The sequence below is a fragment of the Rhinoraja longicauda genome, chromosome 16, assembly GCF_053455715.1.
Source record: "Rhinoraja longicauda isolate Sanriku21f chromosome 16, sRhiLon1.1, whole genome shotgun sequence".
Taxonomy (NCBI): Eukaryota; Metazoa; Chordata; class Chondrichthyes; order Rajiformes; family Arhynchobatidae; genus Rhinoraja; species Rhinoraja longicauda.
This window is the reverse complement of record NC_135968.1, coordinates 19,538,689-19,560,192: the sequence shown is the minus strand read 5'-3', so window position 1 is coordinate 19,560,192 and position 21,504 is coordinate 19,538,689. Positions and strand designations below refer to the sequence as shown.

The 21,504-nt window shown below is 44.5% G+C and overlaps 1 protein-coding gene across 3 annotated transcripts in view; it reads right to left on the bottom strand.

The window, feature by feature from the left end:
- The window catches only part of LOC144601324 (metal transporter CNNM2-like), a 117,933-nt gene extending 100,208 nt beyond the window's left edge, over positions 1-17,725 (bottom strand). For all 3 annotated transcript variants that reach the window (XM_078413367.1, XM_078413368.1, XM_078413369.1), the window contains exon 1: positions 16,112-17,725. In XM_078413367.1, the coding sequence (XP_078269493.1) occupies positions 16,112-17,510 (1,399 nt within the window). In that variant the 5' untranslated portion in view covers positions 17,511-17,725. The remainder of the gene's footprint in view (positions 1-16,111) is intronic.
- Positions 17,726-21,504: the final 3,779 nt, after the last annotated feature.

The following is a 21,504-nucleotide window of genomic DNA, read 5'->3' as shown; positions in this document are numbered from 1 at the left end:
AGTGCAGAATCTAAGGTAGTTAGGGAATGTGGAGAGAATATGTGGGGAAAATTAGTAAATAATGTAATTGCTCTGTGAGCAAACATTGACAGATGAGGACAAAATGGCCTCCGACATCATATGGGAATGTGGTAAATATGGTAAACATTCAGCCTCAGATAAGCCAACTGCTCCATAATAATTGGGAAGACAAAGTCAAGTGTCCCTTGACAAGAGTGCTTAATTGTCAAATGTACTGGGAATAAAACAATAACATTCTTAATTGCTGCAGCTTTACAGACACATTACCACACGAGCAGCAAAATGCACAATAATCAATACAATAAATTATCAGCAATACCAGGTAATCAAACTATTTTTTGCAAGCCAACCTACGTAGTGCAACTTATATAAAGTCCACAGCAGCTTGTTGGAGGCCATAGTTTGGACTTTGCAGTGTGATTTAAAAGTCTGATGGCTGATGGGTGGAAACTTCCTGAACATGGAGATAGTGGTCCTCAGGCACCTGCATTCTCTGCCCGATGGTAACAGTGCGATGAGAGTGAGGCCAGGGTGGTGTGGGTCTTTGATACTAGCTGCCTTCTTGAGTTAGAGTTGGCTGGGAGGTCAATATCTGTGCTGGACTGGATAATGTCCACCATTTTTGCAGCCTCCTTTTTTCCCCAGGCATTCAAGTTACCAAACAGGACCACAATGCAATCAGACAGCATGCTCTTGATACACTTGCAGATGTTCAAGAGTATTTGGTGACATGTTGTATCTCTATGATTGGATCAATGTGTTGGGCTCATGACAGATCTTGAGAAGTGCACTCACAGTAAATTGAAGCTGTTGCCTTCACTGCCGCCATCCATGAAGACAGGTTCATGGATCCTTGGCTTTTCCTTCATGAAATCAATCATACCTTGGTCTTGTTAACATTAAGAAGAAGATGGTTGTTCTGGCACCATTCAGATGCTCCTGTACTTTGACTCATTGTAACCCATTATTCTATCAATCACAATAGTATAATTGGTGAATTAACTTGAAACACTCTCTTAAAGAGCCTGCTGCTTGCTTGCTAAGAGCACCACTGTATCTGCCTCAGGATGCATCCGATTACTTACAATCTCTGGATGCCATTTTACCTGGAGAACCGTCCAAATTTCTTATCTTCTCCATAATGAAGATTACCCAGTTCCATCCCTGTGCTACGGTATGCTTTTGCTGCTTTCTTTGAACCCTTTCAATACATTTACTTACAGGTTCAAATATGGTAATACTTCCCAAAAGATGCTTTGAATTTCCACTCCCTACAAAAACATCAGCCCAACATTCAAGATAGCTTTATTGTCATCCAAATTGGACGAAATTCAGTCACCCGGTCCAACAACAAAAGCATCAAAATAGGCATTAAAATGACACAACCCCCAAAACACACAAAAGAAACATCCATCAAGAAAACATCCATCACAGTGAGTCTCCTCCAGTCCTCTCCTCACTGTGATGGAAGGCCACAATGTCTTTTCCCTTCCCCTGCTGTCCTCTCCCGCGGTCAGGTTGTTGTGGTTGCAGGCTGCGCCGGACGGTCCGCAGCGGCCCAAGCCTAAGGCGAGTCGCAGCCGCCCCCGCAGCCTCCGAAGACGGCCGGCTCCGCCGATGATAAGTCCGATCCGGGGCGGGCGAACACGCTGCTGCTGCCGCTGTTGCTGCACGTCGGGGCGGTCGCGGCTCCCGACATTGAAGCCCCCGCCCAGCAGAGAAATATCCCGCCGCCTATTTTATGCCGCGCCGGACGGTGAAATGTCCGCGACCCAAGCCCCGCGATCCGGGGCGGGCGAACACGCTGCCGCTGCCGGAGCTCCCAATGTCGGCATCCACGCGGCCCGAGCCTAAGGCGAGTTGCAGCCGCTCCCGCAGCCTCCGAAGACGGCCGGCTCCGCTGATGGTCAGTCCGGTCCGCGGGCTCTGCGAACCGGAGCCCTGGAGGCCGCCAGCTCCAGGAGTTGGGCCGATGGTAGGCCGCAGCAGGAACGGAGACACGACCCAGAACACAAAGGTCGGGTCTCCGTTCGGAAGGGACACATATTTACAATTTTACAGTTCCCCCCCTCCCCCACATACACACATAGTACACAAACACAAAAACACGACATCACAACTACAATTAAGACAAAAAAACAACAAAAACACAAAGACAAATGGACCGCAGGTAAGCCGCAGCTGCTATGGCAGCGCCGCCATTTTGGAGAATTGTTATCTTGTACAATTGTCTTTAATCACTATAAAAACTTAGATCCCCATTTTCTGACATTAGAGGCCAATCATCAAAACTCCAAGCTTCTTGCCCTTGTGTTTAAAATCCTTCATCAGCATTTATTTCCCTCTCAAAAAACATCCTCTCTCCCCACTTCACTTCATAAGGTCATAAGGAATAGGTGTAGAATTAGGCCATTTGGGCCATCAAGTCTACTCCGCTATTCAATCATGGCTGATCCATCATTCCCTCCTAACCCAATTCTCCTGACTTTTCACCATAACCTCTTACACCTGTACCAATCAAGAATCTATCTCTGCCTTAAAAAATATCCACTGACTTGGCCTCTACAGCCTTCTGTGGCAAAGAATTCCACACTTTCACCACCCTCTGACTAAAGAGATTTCTCCCCATCTCCTTCCTAAAGGAACGTCCTTTAATTTGAAGGCTATGACCTCTAGTCCTGGAAACATCCTCTCCATGTCCACTCTATCCAAGCCTTTCACTATTCTGTATGTTTCAAAGAGGTCCCCCCTCATTCTTCTAAATTACAGCATGTACCGGCCCAGTGCTGACAAACGCTCATCATAGGTTAACCTACTCACCTCCTCTGGACCCTCTCTAGAGCCAGCACATCCTTCCTCAGAAATGGTGCCCACAATATTCCAAATGCGACCTTACCAGTGCCTTAGAGCCTCAACATTACATCCCTGTTTTTGCATTCAAGCCCTCTTGAAATAAATGCTAGCATTGAGCTTGCTTTATTTACTACCAATTCGACTTGCAGATTAACTTTTTGGGAATCCTGCACAATCACTCCCAAGTCCCCTTGCACCTCCAATTTCTGGATTCTCTCCACATTTAGAAAATAGTCTACACCTTTATTCCAACTACCAAAATGCATAACTCCACACTTTGCTATACTCTATTCCATCTGCCACTTCGCTGCCCACTCTCCCAAGCCTCCACTACTGTGGTGTCCTAGCTTTCTCTGTACTACATGCCCCTCCACCTATTTTTGTATCATCCACAAACTGCCACAAAGCCTTCAATCCCCTCGTCCAAATCATTAACATACAACGTGAAGAGTAGCGGCCCCAGCATAGTGTGAACTGCGAGGAAGATGCTATGAGGTGTCTTGGACAGGTTGTGTGAGTGGGTGGATGCATGGCAGATGCAGTTTAATGTGGATAAGTGTGATTGGTGGTACGAAAAGATTTAGATTTTTAGATTTAGAGATACAGCGCAGAAACAAGCCTTTCGGCCCACCGGGTCCGTGCCGCCCAGCAATCCCCGCACACTAACACTATCCTACACCCACTAGGGACAATTTTTACATTTGCACAGCCAATTAACCTACATACCTGTACGTCTTTGGAGTGTGGGAGGAAACCGAAGATCTCGGAGAAAACCCATGCAGGTCACGGGGAGAACGTACAAACTCCATACAGACGGCGGCCGTAGTCAGGATCGAACCTGAGTCTCCAGCGCTGCATTCGCTGTAAGGCAGCAACTCTACCGCTGCGCCACCATGCACCGAATAGGAAGGCAGAGTATTATCTGAATGGTGTCAAGTTAGGAAAAGGGGACGTACAACGAGATCTGGGTGTCCTAGTGCATCAGTCACTGAAAGGAAGCATGCAGGTACAGCAGGCAGTGAAGAAAGCCAATGGAATGTTGGCCTTCATAACAAGAGGAGTTGAGTATAGGAGCAAACAGGTCCTTCTGCAGTTGTACAGGGCCATAATGAGACCGCACCTGGAGGACTGTGTGCAGTTTTGGTCTCCAAATTTGAGGAGGGATATTCTTGCTATTGAGGGTGTGCAGCGTAGGTTTACTAGGTTAATTCTCGGAATGGCGGGACTGTCATATGTTGAAAGACTGGAGCGACTAGGCTTGTATACACTGGAATTTAGAAGGATGAGAGGGGATCTTATCAAAACGTATAAGATTATTAAGGGGTTGGACACGTTAAAGGCAGGAAACATGTTCCCAATGTTGGGGGAGTCCAGAACAAGGGGCCACAGTTTAAGAATAAAGGGTAGGCCATTTAGAACTGAGATGAGGAAAAACTTTTTCAGTCAGAGTTGTGAATCTGTGGAATTCTCTGCCTCAGAAGGCAGTGGAGGCCAATTCTCTGAATGCATTCAAGAGAGAGCTAGATCGAGCTCTTAAGGATAGCGGAGTCAGGGGGTATGGGAAGAAGGCAGGAACGGGGTACTGATTGAGAATGATCAGCCATGATCACATTGAATGGCAGTGCTGGCTCGAAGGGCCGAATGGCCTACTCCTGCACCTATTGTCTATTGACCCTTGCAGAACTCCACAGGTCACTGGCAGCCAACCGGAAAAAGCCCCCTTTATTGCCATTATTTGTCTTTTGCCATCCAGCCAACCTGCTACCCATACTAGTATCTACCCTTTGATACCATGGGCTCTCATTTTCCTAAGCAGCCTAACGTGTGGCACCTTATCAAAGGCTTTCTGAAAATCTAAGCAAACACCATCCATTGACACTTTTGTCTGTCCTGCTATTTACTTCTTCAAAGAATTCCAGCAAATTTTTCAAGCAAGATCTCCCCTTCACAAAGCCATGCTGACTTCAGCCTATTTCATCGTGAACTTCTAAGTACTCCGTAACCTCATCCTTCATAATGGACTCTAAAATCTTACCAACCACTGAAGTCAGACCAACCAGCCTCTAGTTCCTACTATTTGGCCTTGCTCCCTTTTTGTGCAGCGGGGTAATATCGGCAATTTTCCAATCATCTAGGACCACTCCTGACTCTAGCGATTCCTGAAATATCATTATCAATGCCTCCACAATCTTTAAAGTCACCTCTTTCAGAACCCAAGGGTGCAGCCCATCCGGCCCAGGTGACATCCACCTTCAGCCCTTTCAATTTCCCCTGGTAGTCACTCCACTAACGTCCACCCGACTCTCTTGAATTTCAGGCATGTTGCTGGTGTCTTCCACTGTGAAGACTGACGCAAAAAAGTTATTCAACTCCTGTTATTTCTTTACTCCCCATTGTCACTTCTCCTGCATCATTCTCCAGCAGTCCAAAGTCCATTCTTGCCTCTTTATATAACTGAACTGAAGAAACTCTTGCTATCCTCCTATATTATTGGGCCTGGGTCCTGGACTTTCTCACCGCCAGGCCCCGAGTGGTCAAGATGGGGAGACATACATCTAACCTCCTCACCCTGAACGCAGGATCCCCCCAGGGTTGCGTCCTTAGCCCCCTACTGTACTTCCTATACACGCATGACTGTGTGGCCAGGTTCAGCTCCAACTCCATCATCAAGTTTGCTGATGACACTGTGGTGGTGGGCCTGATCTCCGATAACGATGAGAAGGCCTATCGGGAGGAGGTGGCTGATCTGGCACTCTGGTGTCAGGACAGCAGCCTCCTCTTGAATGTCACAAAAACTAAGGAGCTGATTATGGACTTTAGAAGGGCTCAACACCCGAGGACGTACACGCCACTGGAGATAAATGGGATTACTGTGGATAGGGTGAGCAGCTTTAAATACCTGGGAGTCTACATCACAGAGGATCTGACATGGACAACACACATTGCCGCACTGGTGAGTAAGGCAAGGCAGCGCCTTTACCACCTCAGACAGCTGAGGAAATTCAGAGTCTCTCTGAGGATCCTTCAGTGCTTCTACTCTGGGGCTGTAGAAAGCATCTTGTCCGGCAACATCTCAATCTGGTTTGGGAACAGCTCTGCCCGGGACAGGAAGGCTCTGCGGATAGTAGTGTGTTCGGCTGAACGCACTATGGGAACTACACTCGCCCCCCTGCAGGACCTATACACCAGGAGGTGCCGATCAAAGAGCCAGCAACATTATGGGGGACTCATACCACCCCAGCAACGGACTGTTCCAGCTGCTACGGTCAGGCAAACGCCTCCGCTGTCACGCTGTGAAAACAGAGAGGATGAGACAGAGTTTCTTCCCACAGGCCATCAGGACTGTTAACTCTTATATCACCAGGGACTAATTTACTGTATTGATTTATAATCTGTGTTGTCTTTTTAAAAAAAATTCTATTCTGTTTGTAGTTTTAGCACAATCCACAGGCATTGCCACTTTCATTTCACTGCACATCTTGTATGTGTATGTGACAAATAAAGTAGACTTGACTTGGCTAGCTTACCTTCATATTTCATCTTTTCTCCCATATTTTATTTTTAAGACACCCTCTGTTGTTCTTTAAAAACTTAATTTAAAGATCGCATGGATGAACTACAACAATTGTTCATCCCAGTTTGGCAAAAGAACAAACCAGGAAAGGTAGTGCATCCGTGGCTAACAAGGGAAATCAAGGATAGTATTAAAACAAAAGATGAAGCATATAAATTAGCCAGAAAAAGTAGCATACCAGAGGACTGGGAGAAATTCAGAGTCCAGCAGAGGACAAAGGGCTTAATTCGGAAAGGGAAAATAGATTATGAGAGAAAACTGGCAGGTAACATAAAAACTGACTGCAAAAGCTTTTATAGATATGTGAAGAGAAAAAGACTAGTTAAGACAAATGTAGGTCCCTTGCAGTCAGAAACAGGTGAATTGATCATAGGGAACAAGGAGATGGCAGACCAATTGAACAACTACTTTGGTTCTGTCTTCACTAAGGAAGACATAAACAATCTGCCGGATATAGCAGGGGACCGGGGGTCTAATGAGATGGAGGAACTGAGGGAAATCCAGGTTAGTTGGGAAGAGGTGTTAGATAAATTAAATGGATTAAAGGCAGATAAATCCCCAGGGCCAGAGAGGCTGCATCCCAGAGTGCTCAAGGAAGTAGCCCCAGAAATAGTGGATGCATTAGTGATAATTTTTCAAAACTCTTTAGATTCTGGAGTAGTTCCTGAGGATTGGAGGGTAGCTAATGTAACCCCACTTTTTAAAAAGGGAGGGAGAGAGAAAACGGGGAATTATAGACCAGTTAGCCTAACATCGGTAGTGGGGAAAATGCTAGAGTCAGTTATTAAAGATGTGATAGCATCACATTTGGAAAGTGGTGAAATCATCGGCCAAAGTCAGCATGGATTTATGAAAGGCAAATCATGTCTGACGAATCTTATAGAATTTTTTGAGGATGTAACTAGTACAGCGGATAAGGGAGAACCAGTTGATGTGTTATATCTGGACTTTCAGAAAGCCTTCGACAAGGTCCCACATAGAAGATTGGTGTACAAACTTAAAGCACACGGTATTGGGGGTTCAGTGTTGAGGTGGATAAAGAATTGGTTGGCGGACAGGAAGCAAAGAGTAGGAATAAACGGGTCCTTTTCGGAATGGCAGGCAGTGACTAGTGGGGTAGTACCGCAAGGCTCAGTGCTGGGACCCGTTATTTACAATATATATATAATTGAATGCAACATCTCTAAGTTTGCGGATGACACGAAGCTGGGTGGCAGTGTTAGCTGCGAGGAGGATGCTAGGAGGCTGCAGAGTGACTTGAATAGATTAGGCGAGTGGGCAAATGCATGGCAGAGGCAATATAATGTGGATAAATGTGAGGTTATCAACTTTGGCAGCAAGAACAGGAAAGCAGAGTATTACCTGAATGGTGGCCAATTAGGAAAAGGGGAGATGCAACGTGACCTGGGTGTCATGGTGCACCAGTCATTGAAAGCAAGCGTGCAGGTGCAGCAGGCAGTGAAGAAAGCGAATCGTATGTTAGCATTCATAGCAAGAGGATTTGAGTATAGGAGCAGGGAGGTTCTGCTGCAGTTGTACAGGGCCTTGGGTGAGACCGCACCTGGAGTATTGTGTACAGTTTTGGTCTCCTAATCTGAGGAAAGACATTCTAGCCTTAGAGGGAGTACAGAGAAGGTTCACCAGATTGATCCCTGGGATGGCAGGACTTTCATATGAAGAAAGACTGGATAGACTAGGCTTATACTCGCTGGAATTTAGAAGACTGAGGGGGGATCTTATAGAAACATATAAAATTCTTAAGGGGTTGGAGAGGCTAGATGCGGGAAGATTGTTCCCGATGTTGGGGAAGTCCAGAACCAGGAGTTACAGCTTAAGGATAAGGGGGAAGTCTTTTAGGACCGAGATGAGAAAACATTTCTTCACAGAGAGTGGTGAGTCTATGGAATTCTCTGCCACAGAAGGTAGTTGAGGCCAGTTCATTGGCTATATTTAAGAGGGAGTTAGATGTGGCCCTTGTGGCTAAAGGGATCAGGGGGTATGGAGAGAAGGCAGGTACAGGTTACTGAGCTGGATGATCAGCACGGCAGCGCAGCGGTAGAGTTGCTGCTTTACAGCGAATGCAGCGCCGGAGACTCAGGTTCGATCCTGACTACGGGTGCTGCACTGTAAGGAGTTTGTACGTTCTCCCCGTGACCTGCGTGGGTTTTCTCCGAGATCTTCGGTTTCCTCCCACACTCCAAAGACGTACAGGTTTGTAGGTTAATTGGCTGGGTAAATGTAAAAATTGTCCCTAGTGGGTGTAGGATAGTGTTAATGTACGGGGATCGCTGGGCGGCGCGGACTTGGTGGGCCGAAAAGGTCTGTTTCCGCGCTGTATATATATGATATGATATGATATTGAATGGCGGTGCAGGCTCGAAGGGCCGAATGGCCTACTCCTGCACCTATTTTCTATGTTTCTATGTTCCCAATCCTCTGGCTTCCCACTAATCTTTGTTATGTTATACACCTTCTCTTTTAGCTTTATATACTGTCCTTGACCTCCTTTGTCAGCCACGGTTACCTCTTTCCACCCCGAGAATTTTTCTTCGTCTTTGGAATGTAAAGATCCTGCATCTTCTGGATTATCCCCAGAAATTCCTGCCATTACTGTTCCACCATCATCCCTGCTAAGGTCCCTTTCCAGTCAACTTTGGCCTGCTCCTCCCTCATACTTCTGTGGTCCCCTTTGTACAGCTACAATACCGACACATCCTTCAAAGTGTTTCGCTACATGCGTGTGTTCATAACCGACAATACTAGAGCACAGCTTCAATGAATCTTTATTAGATTCAGGATATGAACCAGTTACAAGTATCACAGGTGACCCAGATATTCACACCACTCCATTTCTATACCATTTTCTTTGTATCTTTTATTTACTATTTGTGAATGGCTACAACCATTTCTGAATTTGTTATGCTGATTTTAAGGAACAGTTTAGATATTGGCTAAACAGTGCTTCCCATCCTGCTGAAGGTTCCCTTTATTCTGGCTTTGAAGCACATAACATCCCCTGCCTATACACTGAATACTTCTACTGCATAATTTTACTTACAACCATCTATGATTGAAAAATAAATGCTCACATAAAAATGGTTTTACTAAAGTCATAGGCAGAGTCCATTAATCAATCTGATCATCTTCGGAATGGCATCTAAGTCAATCTTTAATATGCTCAGGTACTTGCAGTGACAGAATCCCAGCATCCTGTTGTTTCAAGCTGTCTCATCTTGAAATGTAAATGCCAAAAGCAATTATTTTCCTTGTCAGCAGTGGAGATCATTAAATAACTTAAAATATGACCTGATCACAGTACTCAGCAACAATAATAAAACATTTCCGTAGATTTACTGCTTGATTTCAAATCAAAGTCCTCAACTAACAAAGATTATACTAACTGGAGCATATTTTACAAAAAAAGGCACCTGGTATTTATTTTTTACCTATCAAGCTCAACATATGTGACCCATCTACAATTTATTGTTAACTAAAAAGCCTCTTGCCTCAAAACTATTTAGAAATATCACCAACCTTGGAATTTAATCAAGCAAATTTTATGAGCATCAACAATATTCATCCTGTTTTCTTCTACTTGTTTACAAACTGAAAGAAGGTAACACTGAACACTATCGGACAATCTACGAGGACAAATATGTAGTTCCCCGAAAGTGGAGGTTCAGGTAGACCGGGTGTTTTGGGATGCTTGCCTTCATTGGGAGGGGTATTGAGTACAAAATTTGGGGCATCGCAGTAAAGCTGTACAACTCATTGGGGAGATTAGTTTTGTTTGCCACCCATAGGAAGGACGTCATTAAGTTGGAAAGGATTCTGAAGAGATTGATCAGGGTGTTACTTGCACATATCCCAGTGATAGCATCTGCACCCATCACCCTTGTGCACCCCATGTTAAATCTCTTCCCCTTGCTGTGCCAAAGGAAAGAGTTCCTACTAAACTTTAGGTCTGACAATATTTAATTGACAGGTTACTTTAATTGGTGTCTGCCTATTCTTCCAAAAACAATACTAGTTAGCAGTGTAATGTAATTTTTCAGTGCTAACAAAAATCTTTAGAAATGTCCTTGGCATCCTATCTGCTGCCATCACATCCATCCCATAGTGCAACAATCTGTATACAGTGCTCCAGCTGGGAGCAGTTTTATTCAGTACAAATATAATCTCCCTGCTTCTGCACTCTAGTCAGTTGATAAAAACAAGCATATCATATCATATCATATATCTACAGCCGGAAACAGGCCTTTTCGGCCCTCCAAGTCCGTGCCGCCCAGTGATCCCCGTACATTAACACTATCCTACACCCACTAGGGACAATTTTTACATTTACCCAGCCAATTAACCTACATACCTGTAGCATCCCCTACATTTATCTACCACTTTTTTTAGGGATCCGTTAAAATACATTCCAAGATCCCCTTGTTCTTCTACATTTCTCAGATTCCCTTGCTTAGTCTACCCTCCAAAGCATTCCACCACATTGTTTGGAATAGAATTCCATTTCCCAATTTTGTGCCCATCAAAATAGTTCACAGATATCTTCCTGCAACCAAGAAACATATTCTCATGAATGATGCAACCAACTTTGATATCAAACATCTTAAGTAGAGGGACAATAAAGTCCAAATGATTTACATATTACACGAGTGAATCGAAATCCTATTATCTGAGCCTCCAATACCAAATATCAAAGAGACAAAAATAAATTCAATTGAAGAAATGTATAATTTCTGTTCAAAAGGATTTGTATGTTTTCCACAATCAAAGAAACATTTCCCACGGAAATCATGTACAAGTCAGACTATAAGCAGAATACTATGTTTGATTTTAGTATAAACAGAAAAAGGTGTATGCTAAACATAAGAATACTGAGAAAATGACAGGAGACATGTATAACAAGACCAACCTGCAACTGTATTAGTACAATAAGGCAAGGTAAAAAAAGTATTGGTAAACAAACTTCAAAAAGGTTCTTTTAAAATGGTTACCGAAAGAAACAATTCTGAAGGATGCTACAAAACATACACCAAATGAACTACCTATAATCTGCATCAAAGTTTCAGAATCTCTGACACCAAAACATAAACAGAAGGCTAGAAGAACTCAGCGGGTCAATCAACATTTATGGAGGCAAAAGGCACAGGTTGATATAGGACAGAGAAGAAACAGCATCCTGCCTTTGTTCCAGATTCCAGCATCAGTAGTCTCTTTTGTCTTCTCTCCGACAGCAACCACTTCTCCCCCCTACATGTTGCTACACTGTTGCAAGGAAACTATTCTGGCCCCACAGCTTGTACCTCGTAATTTTAACACAAATTAATGGAATAGAGCCCGGAATGCCAACACTGACTAGAAGATGGAACTAAAAGGAAGGTTTCACTGGATTCCAATGCATTGATAAACATGGACATTTTAAACAGGATCTCAAATGATACATTGGGCGATGCGCCCACTCTACACACAAGTGACAAATCAAACTCCAAACAAACAATAATCCACATCACCATACCCTGGATTGGATATAAAAATTCAATTGAGACATCTTTGAGAAAAACCCCTTCTGGAAAAAGCCCTTCTGGGGGTTATGAATCTTAAATTTGTGTTACAAGGCACTTCATTTATGCTATAAGCCATACACCCTGTGGATTTCAAGAACGCAAATTAAGAGAAAAAAATAAAATATTCAAAGTACAGTTAGAGTACTCAGCCTGGGAATTATTGCCTTTCCCTTAATTTTTCTACAAAATCCAATATAAATGATTTAAGGGAGTTATCCAATTCCCCAAGAGGCAAAATGATCAGCGCTGTTACAAGAACAAAATGGTAGGAGTAGGAATTCAAGATTTTGGCATCTCACAAACTAGTATCCCTCACCAGCAGAGGTGGTGCTTTGCCACAACAAACATTTTCAATGTGACTGTGAATAAATCTGCACAATTAAAATGTATGCCTCCCTTTGAAATAATGGATTTTAGCTCACTGGTAGACTCTTGCCTCCATCATGTTACCATCTGGCAATCTAGACTCACAACTTTGGCTGACACTGCAGAACAATACTGAAAGTATGGTGGATTGAGGTGACAACTTTTAACATTAAACCAAGACACCAACTGCTCTTTCAGTTCAACAGAGGAAAAGGAAAGAAAGAACATGCAAGCAGCTTACATGTGGGGAAAAGGGATTGGCGACCTTCCAAGTCAGGCCCTTGAATCGGGGCAAAAAGAGTTCTCCCCAAAATGCTCAATATTCTACCCCTTAAGTATAATTAAAAAATGAACTTCTGGATTATAAATCTCCTTGCTGTTGGTGGGACCTACTGTACAAAATCAACTCTGGTGTTTCCAACATTAATTATAATGATTGAACTTCTAAAATACTGGAAACATAACCACTGATATCCAACTTGAATCCGCAGCTTTTGAGTTTTGCTGGGATCATGAAAGGTATATTGCAAAATCATCTTTTTGGCTTCTGTATGTATGTTTCCAAATACACAGGACAAGATGTTAGAAATCCAAAGTGCCAAATGTCAATTTGCTCCCGGTGGTAATGGGAGGCCTATGCACTCACCTATTCTCCTCCGATGTTGAGAATAAAATATAATTTTGGCTTTCTTTAGCAAAAACCAATGACAATATAATTACCAGTCACCTGCCAATGACGTCAAAATATGAAATTTGCTCCCTTCGCCTGAATTCTAAATTTCTGTAGTTGTGAATCTGCATTCAGACAGTACTCCCAAAGTAACACACAAAGTAATTTTATGCAGTACCGTGACTGGGAATAACCCACTACTTACATCCTGAGTAATCAACATATCAGGTTAATGGCAGATGATAAATATTCCCATATCAAAACATTTGGGTTGAATTTAGACATTCAGGCAGTTGACCAGTGGAATTTGCACCTGTCCTCTGCTCAAGCAATGAAAATTAGCCCATTCTTATAAAAGTATCCAGGTCGAACCAGGGCAGGGTCTTCACATTGAATGGTAGAGCCCCGGGGAATGTTGGAGTGTAGGGTGATCTAGGAGTACAGGCTGACAGTTCCCTGAAAGTGGCGTCACAGGTAGATAGGGTGGTCAAGGTGACTATTGGTACATTAGCCTTCATCAGTCAGGGTATCATGTATAGAAGGTGGGGCATTATGTTACAATTGTACAAAATATTGACAAGACCACATTTGGAGACCTGTGTTCAGTTTTGGCCATGAGAGGTAGGATGTTATTAAGTGGAAAGAGTGTAGTGAAGATTTATGAGGATGTTGTCAGGACCCAAGGCCTGCGCTATAGTGAGATTTGGCAAGCTAGGACTTTACTCCTTGGAGCGCAAGAGGTTGACGAGTGATCTTACAAGGTGTATAAAATCATGTGGGGAATTGACAAGGTGAGTGCAAAGCTTTTTCCTCAGGTATAGGGGAAATCAAGAACCAAAGGACATATTTAAGGTGAGAGTGGAAAGATTTAATAGGAACCCGAGAGGGAACGTTTGTGCACTGCCAGAGGAGGTAGTTGAGGCAAGTACAATAACAACATTTAAAAGACAGGAAAGGTTTAGACAAATATGAGCCAAATGGGACTAGTTTAGATGGGCATCTTGATCAGCATGCATGAGTTGGGCTGAAGGGCCTGTTCCCATGCTGAATGACTCGGACTTTCTAACTGGCTTCAAAGGTTGCTTTTTAATTCTGAACCTGACATGTTTGTTACACTGAACTGGGCAAAATTGATGTATGCTTTTTCCAGTACTTTTCACTTGCCAAAACATAATTACCTCTTTTGACCAAAGACTGGTAATATTTCCTGCATCTCACTATATACTTTCAGTGCACATTGAGCTGCTCTGGTTGTATTTAAAAAGTGGCACTGTTGACAAGTACGATTTAGCACAACTCACAGGTGATCACTGCTCGCAGCAAGATCATCAACCATTGTGCCACTAACAATAAAACTTATGGGTTACATATCGGAGAAAGCTCATGAAACACGATCTCTGCCCACAGATGGGAATCCTTTAGAGAACATAACTGCTGGCATTGCTTCCTCCATAAAATCTCCCCACCCCTTACTGGTCTGGAGCCAATGGCAAAGAGAAGATCCCAACAACTCAAAACCAAACATTGCTAGAAACCAAATTCCACCTATTGACCGAAGCAAGAAAAATCCTTGACCCTAAAGATGCACTATGCTTTTTAATCTTACGCACCTGTTGAAGAGCTCCAATGTATATGTGTATTTGCAAGTATTCCGGGATTAATAATTTAACTTAAAGCTTGATATAATCCCAAAATTGGCTTACAAAATATAGATGGAAAGACTAAGTCTGCCCCCTCATGCAGCAGCAGGGAAAAGATTCAAAACAGAAAAACTATTTCAAAGAAATGGGTTAAACTTCACCAACTTACAAGGGAACCTATGCAATTGCTTCTAAAGAATGCTGCAAAACTGCATTTTTTGGCCACATGAATAAAACTGGTAGCCGATTCTTGTTGCAAGTCAGAATTTTTGTCCCGGGTATATCTTAGGTCAGTACTTACAAGCAATGACTTTTTGATAAATGTTTTAATAATGCGGTCCCCCACAAAAGCAAACCAACAAGCTCCCAAATGTAAGTTTATTTTCTCCATTTGTTTTAGCAGGAGAGGGACTGACATTTCAAATCAATTTCCTTTTACTACTGCAGCAACTCATTCCTCTGCTCAAGTCACCAGATGCTGGCCTAACATACTTCCAATTCCGATTATCAGAGTTGATGGACACAAATTTCAATGCAATGATAGTCACCAACTAAACTTTGGAAGATACATTTGTAAACTTCATTCTTCCAAAAGGATTGGGGTATTCTGACACATTCTCACAAACTGGAAATGGAATTTAACTGCAAGCTACCTCGAGTCTGTGGACTTTTGAGATGCAATCAGCAAAAACTTGGCAGGCATATCCATCATTCATAAATATTTTTGTTACAGCTGAGATTTTAAAATCATGTAAAGGCTACCAACTAAATAAATAACTAAGTAAGCTTGGCAACAAGTTTTAGAATAAAACCAATGAGAGTGAGCAACACATTCTTACATGTGTAGAATTTAATTTTAAAGTAGACTTGGTTTGTAAAATGTTGACATGTCCAGATGTCAGTCGGTGAACTCCAGTTGCATCCTGTTACTGCTGTGTATGATCGGTCTTACAGCTATTGAATAAGTAAATAAATAATACAGCTGTATATTTCTCTTGCAATTTTAAGATTTGAAAGCAGGCTGCATATCGTGGTGAACTGTTGTGGTGTTGTCCGTTCAGAAAACGTCACCGCAAAGCTTTCGGGGAAAAAAGATCAAAAGCATTCGGTGGGCTTCAGACCATTATTTTTGCATCCTGGTCAGCATAATCCCAACTCAGGATAGAACACCAAGTATCTATGCGAAACGCCTGGCAACTTTCAGATGCGCATCAGGGAAAGAGAGCGTCCACATATTGTGTAAACAGGTGCGACTGATAAACCATGGATAAAACCTAAACATATTACGGCGCGAAGAAGCTTGGCACTGCCTGACATGCATCAAATGCAGCATAGGATAGACAAGATACCTGTAAGAAAAATTTACAAAAGTGACAATTTGATCAAAAATAAAACATAATCGGCATTATCCCACCTTTTTTAAATTCTTCCAACATTGCATCCAGCTTGGTGTCGTTAAAGACAAAATGCAAGGGGTGGTTGTAAAATTTGGTGATGGTCTTCAAAGGAGTGCAGTCATCGGGGTCCACAAATGCCAGGTCCTTGACAAAAAGCAGATCAACGATGTTGGACCGCTCGCCCTCGTAGACCGGGATCCTGGTGTAACCGCTCTCCATGATCTCGGACATAGTGCTGAAATCCAAGATCGCCTCGCAAGCGATCATGAAGCAGTCCCGCAGAGGAGTCATCACGTCCTCCACCGTCTTAGTCCTGAGCTCCAGCGCGCCCTGGATAATGTTGAGCTCCTCCTTGACCAGGTCGTTGTAAGGATCGGTGACCCGCAGCATCTCCAGCAGCTTTTCGCGGTTGTACACGGTACCGATCTCCTGGCCCAGGATCACGTCGAGCAGCCGGCTGACCGGATACGAGGCGGGGAAGGTAAGCAGCATGAAGAACTTAGTGAGGACGATGGTGTTGGCGCCCACTGCCAGGCCGTGACGGGAGCAGATAGCCTGAGGCACGATCTCTCCGAAGATAACGATGCCCACGGTGGACATGGCCACGGCCACCACACCTGAGCCGGCGATGTCGTCCAGCAAGATGGTGAGGGTGGTGTTGACCAGCACGTTGCCCAGCAGCAGCGAACAGAGCAGGTAGTTGCCCTGTCGCCGCACCGGCTCAATGCGCTTGGCGTAGTTCTTCTCCTTGTCCGTGCCGCAGTTCTGCACGATGCGCAGCTCCATGGGGTCGAGTGCCATCAGGCCCAGATTGAGGCCGCTGAACATGCCCGACAGGCAGAGCAGCACCGAGATGAAGATGACCTGCAGCCAGAAAGGCAGCAAGAATTTCCGTTCCTCCACCACCACCACCATGGTGTCTTCGGCGTCGTGGTAGAGCCAGTCTGCCGGCTCGGGAGCCCGGCCGTTCGCCGTGCACAGGTAATAAGATTTGGTCTTCTCCGTCTTGCGCAGCGGCTTGATGTCCATCTCGATGACCCCCGTGCTGCGGCGGCTGACCGCCACGCCGGGCAGCACCACGATGTCCGAGGTGCGGACACCGCACGGGTCGAAGTCGCGGTCGGCCGCCGTGCGCCGGTGCTCGGTGAACCCGATGCGGCTCCAGGTGCTGTTGTCGATGTGGCGGCCGTAGAGCCGCAGCCGGACCCGGGTGCGTTCGCTCACCCGCACCACGCCTCCTCCCATGCTCGTCACGTCGTCCGTGTCCTCCAGCCTCAGGCCGATGATGACCGTGCTGGCTTCTTCCCCCTCCGCCGTCGCCTCGCAGCCCTGCAGCAGCAGCAGGCAGCAGCAGCAAGCGCCCAGGAAGAAACCGACTCGGCCGCTGCTGCTGCTGCCGGCCGCCATGTTTGTCATGGAAATGGAGGCGCTGCCCCCCTCAACGAGTGTAAATTATAGCTATGTATGCGGAGGGAGGGAGGGAGGGAGGTGGGGGGGGTCACATCTAACAATCAGTGTCTGTCATTCCTCTCTCGGCATCTCCCCTTCTCTTTGCACCGGCATTACACGCCTCTTTCCCAGTATTAATGGCTGTTATCCCGCCGAGCCCATCGGTCCGTCCCCCCGCCCCCCTCACACAACCTCGCGCTCTGACTCAAACTCGGACCCAGCTCCGCCTCGAGCTCCGGCCAACCGTCACCCGCGCGCCCGGCTTTGATGGGCAGCCACTCACGGCCCGGATGGAAGGCAGCCTCCGGCCAATGGGAAAGGCGCGGGGGCGGGCCGTTCCTGGACGGCGCCCAATCAGAAACGAGGGTGGGCGGGCCCACGTAGGGCACCCGCCAACCCAGTCGACACCAGCCCTCCCCGCCGACCTCCCGTCCCCATTGGCTTGCCGCTGCCAGGCACGTGTTGCGACGCTGCCCTAATATGGAAGCAGCCAACCGGATGGGGGACGGGGCTGGTGGATGGGAGCCAATCGGAACGTGTTTTCCCGCTGGCTGCCCAGGCTCGTGCCCTTGTTGCACGGGCCGTGTATTTGTATCAATGAACGTCAGTGTGCACGTGGGTGTGTACCTGTCAAGTCCGCGGGAGTGCACCTCGGACTATCTCCGTCCATTGAGCTGCATTTTTACACTGCAATCGTTGCACTCTTGCACTTCTCTATCTATAATTCTGCTTTCTGAATTCTGAAGAAGGGTCTCGACCCGAACGTCATCCATTCCTTCTCTCCTGAGATGCTGCCTGACCTGCTGAGTTACTCCAGCATTTTGTGAATAAATACCTTCGATTTGTACCAGCATCTGCAGTTATTTTCTTAAACTTATAATTCTGCTAATGTACGATATGATTTTCCTGCGTTGCACGCAAAATAAAGAATGTCACTATATTTAAGTTTAGTTTATTGTCACGTGTCTCGAGATACAGTGAAAAGCTTTAATTGCCTGCGAACCAGACGAAAATAGAATACAAGATTACAATCGAGCCGCCCGCAGTGTACAGATACACGATAAAGGGAATAACGTGAATAACCTTTAGTGCAAGATAAAGGCAGTAAAATCCAATCAAAAATAGTCCAAGGGTCTCCAATGAGGTAGATAGTAGTTTAGGACTGCTCTCTAGTTGTTGGTAGGATGATTCAGTTGCCTGATAACAGCTGGGAAGAAACTGTCCCTGAATCTGGAGGTGTACCTTTTCACACTTCTGAGCCTTTTGCCGATGGGAGAGGAGAAGAGGAAGTGGTCAGGGTGCGACTGGTTCTTGATTATGCCGGTGGCCTTGCCGAGGCAGCGTGAGGTGCAACTCGAGTCAATGGAGGGGAGGTTGATTTGTCTATATCTGGTTACATGTGACAATAAAAATGAACTGCTGATTGAAATAGCAAAGTCTGAAAAAAAACCAATGCAGCATTATTTAATATTGAACAAAGTTAAAAGGTTGTATATGAAGCAGGAAATCTTGGAAATGATCAGCAATTCATGCAATGATTTCAGTTTCGAGCATCTGCAGTATTTAGCATTTATTTATCCTTTAAAAACGTGGAATGATTACAACATAGAAGGAGGCCATTTACCCTGCAAGGGCTACCCCTTGTCCCTTCTCCATAGCTTAGTAAAAGTTCTCCTGATCTAATAAGTATCCAACCCTCTGAAAATGTACATAATGGCTTGGTTAATAAAGGAGACATTTCCTATGGCTTTATAACCACCTTAACAATCAAGAACCAGAGGACAGGTTTAAGATGAGAGAGGGAAGATTGAATAGGGAATATTTTCGCACAGAAGGTGGTGGGTATATGGAAAATGCTGCCAGAGGTGGTAGTCGAGGCAGGTACTATAGCAACATTTAAGAGACATCTGGAAAGGTACATGGATAGGAAAGATTTTGAGGGATATGGGCCAAATGCAGGCACATGGAACTAGTGTAGAAACTAGGAACTGCAGACGCTGATTTACACAAAAGGTCACAGAGTGTTGGGGTAACTCAGAGGGTTAAGCAGCATCTCTGGAGAACATGGAAAGATGACATATCCATATTCATCACCTATCCATGTTCTCTAGAGATGCTGCTTGGCCCACAGAGTTGCTCCAGCTGCATGTGCCCTTTTGGGACTAGTGTAGATGGGGTATCTTTGTTGGCATGGGCATTGGACCGGAGAGCCTGTTTCCATGCTGTATGACTCTGTTTTCTTATGGGGAGGCTTTCAGATTTTAACTGATAGATGTGCTAAATTGGTTGAAGTCAGCCAAGGCATTATTTGAGATGTTACAATTCTTATTCTCTTGTTTCCACAGAAAGAAATGCCCAGTGCTCTTGTTCATGTTCATTATAAAATCTCCCTGGGTGTCTGTATCATTTAATTAGCTAATGACAGAATGTAGCTTTGTTGTGATCCTCTCCCTTATGGAAGAATCTATCTAGATACATACATGAAAAATGCTTACTGGAGTGGAATAACAAGCCACAAAAGATTGGGAACCCAACTTAGAATCAACTCCTTCAGAAAAGTAGTAGAAAGATTATAAACCAGACATGCATTTTCATGCAGCGAGCCTTACTGAAAGCTTTTAATAACCTTATAAGCCAAACAAAAGATAATTCAAATTGTTCTGCAAAATATTTAAAAACTCCAAAATACCCAAGTTATTTATTTTTAAAAAAATAGTTTACAGATACAACATGGAAACAGGTCCTTTTCTCCAGAAATGCTGCCTGACCCATTGCATTATTCCAGCATAGCAAATCGATGGATACAGGACCTTCGGCCCATCGAGTCCACACCAATCGGTGGATAAAGGCTAGAGATGATGAGAAGACAAAAGGGAGACAAAGGCACAAAAGGTCTATCCTTGAAATGACTTGTAACTGCGAACACATATTTCTTGAAAATAGAAAATATTTGCAACCTTTAGTAGATCATTCGATGTCTGATTGGTTAATATGTAGTGTATCTTTAATTTTGTATTATGGGGGGTGGGGGAAACATTTTTTAATCTCTTTCCTCAGCGGAGATGCAACTTTTTCCGATCATATCTCCGTTCGCACTGCAGCCTAACATCATGGAGTCCCTTTGCTGGGGTCCCTTTGCTGGGAATCGAGTTCGGGAACTCCAACCGCGGGAGCCTGCAGACTTAACATCGTGGAGCTGACGGTCCCTGCTGGTGTTTGACTTCGGGAGCTCCAACCGTAGGAGCTTCGACCGCCCCAATCGCAGGAGCTTCGATCGCCCTGAGGCGGAAGCTTCGTTCGCCAGCTGTGGGACCTTCGCTCACCCCGACTGCGGGTGGTTTGACTGCCTCAACCGCGGGAGAAAAGGAGGGAAGAAGATTATACGTTATTGCCTTCCCTCACAGTGCACTGTGGTGGATGTTTATGTTAATTTTTATGTAGTTGTGTTTCTTGTTGCTTTTTTGGTATGACTGCAAGGCAAATCAAATGCTTTGAATGTTTTTACATACTTGGCTAATAAATTAATTACAATTACAATTATTTCACCAAAATTCTTAACTTTTTAAAATTCTGATGCTAGTGAATTATCCATTTCCAAAATGTTACATTTTCCTTTCATATTTCAGATTCATGTTTCATCTTTTTATCTCAAAGTTTATTGCTGACATTTCTGATTGGCAGTTTGTAGTGGAGCTGTCGAAACAAAGAATTGCAGGTGCTGATTTAAACTAAGGATAGACACCAAGTGTTGGAGTAATCAGCGGGTCAGGCAGCATCTCTGGAGAATCAGTGAGAACCTTTTAAAAATTCACAACCTATACTCCAAGGCACCATTTGACTATTCCATTGTCAATTTTTTTCAACGCATGCCGACTTTGAAGAAGCTTTGACAGGAATTTTGTGAATCCCCCTCACACTGTCTCGATCAAAGTTATCAATAGTTCCAAGATAGACATAAAAA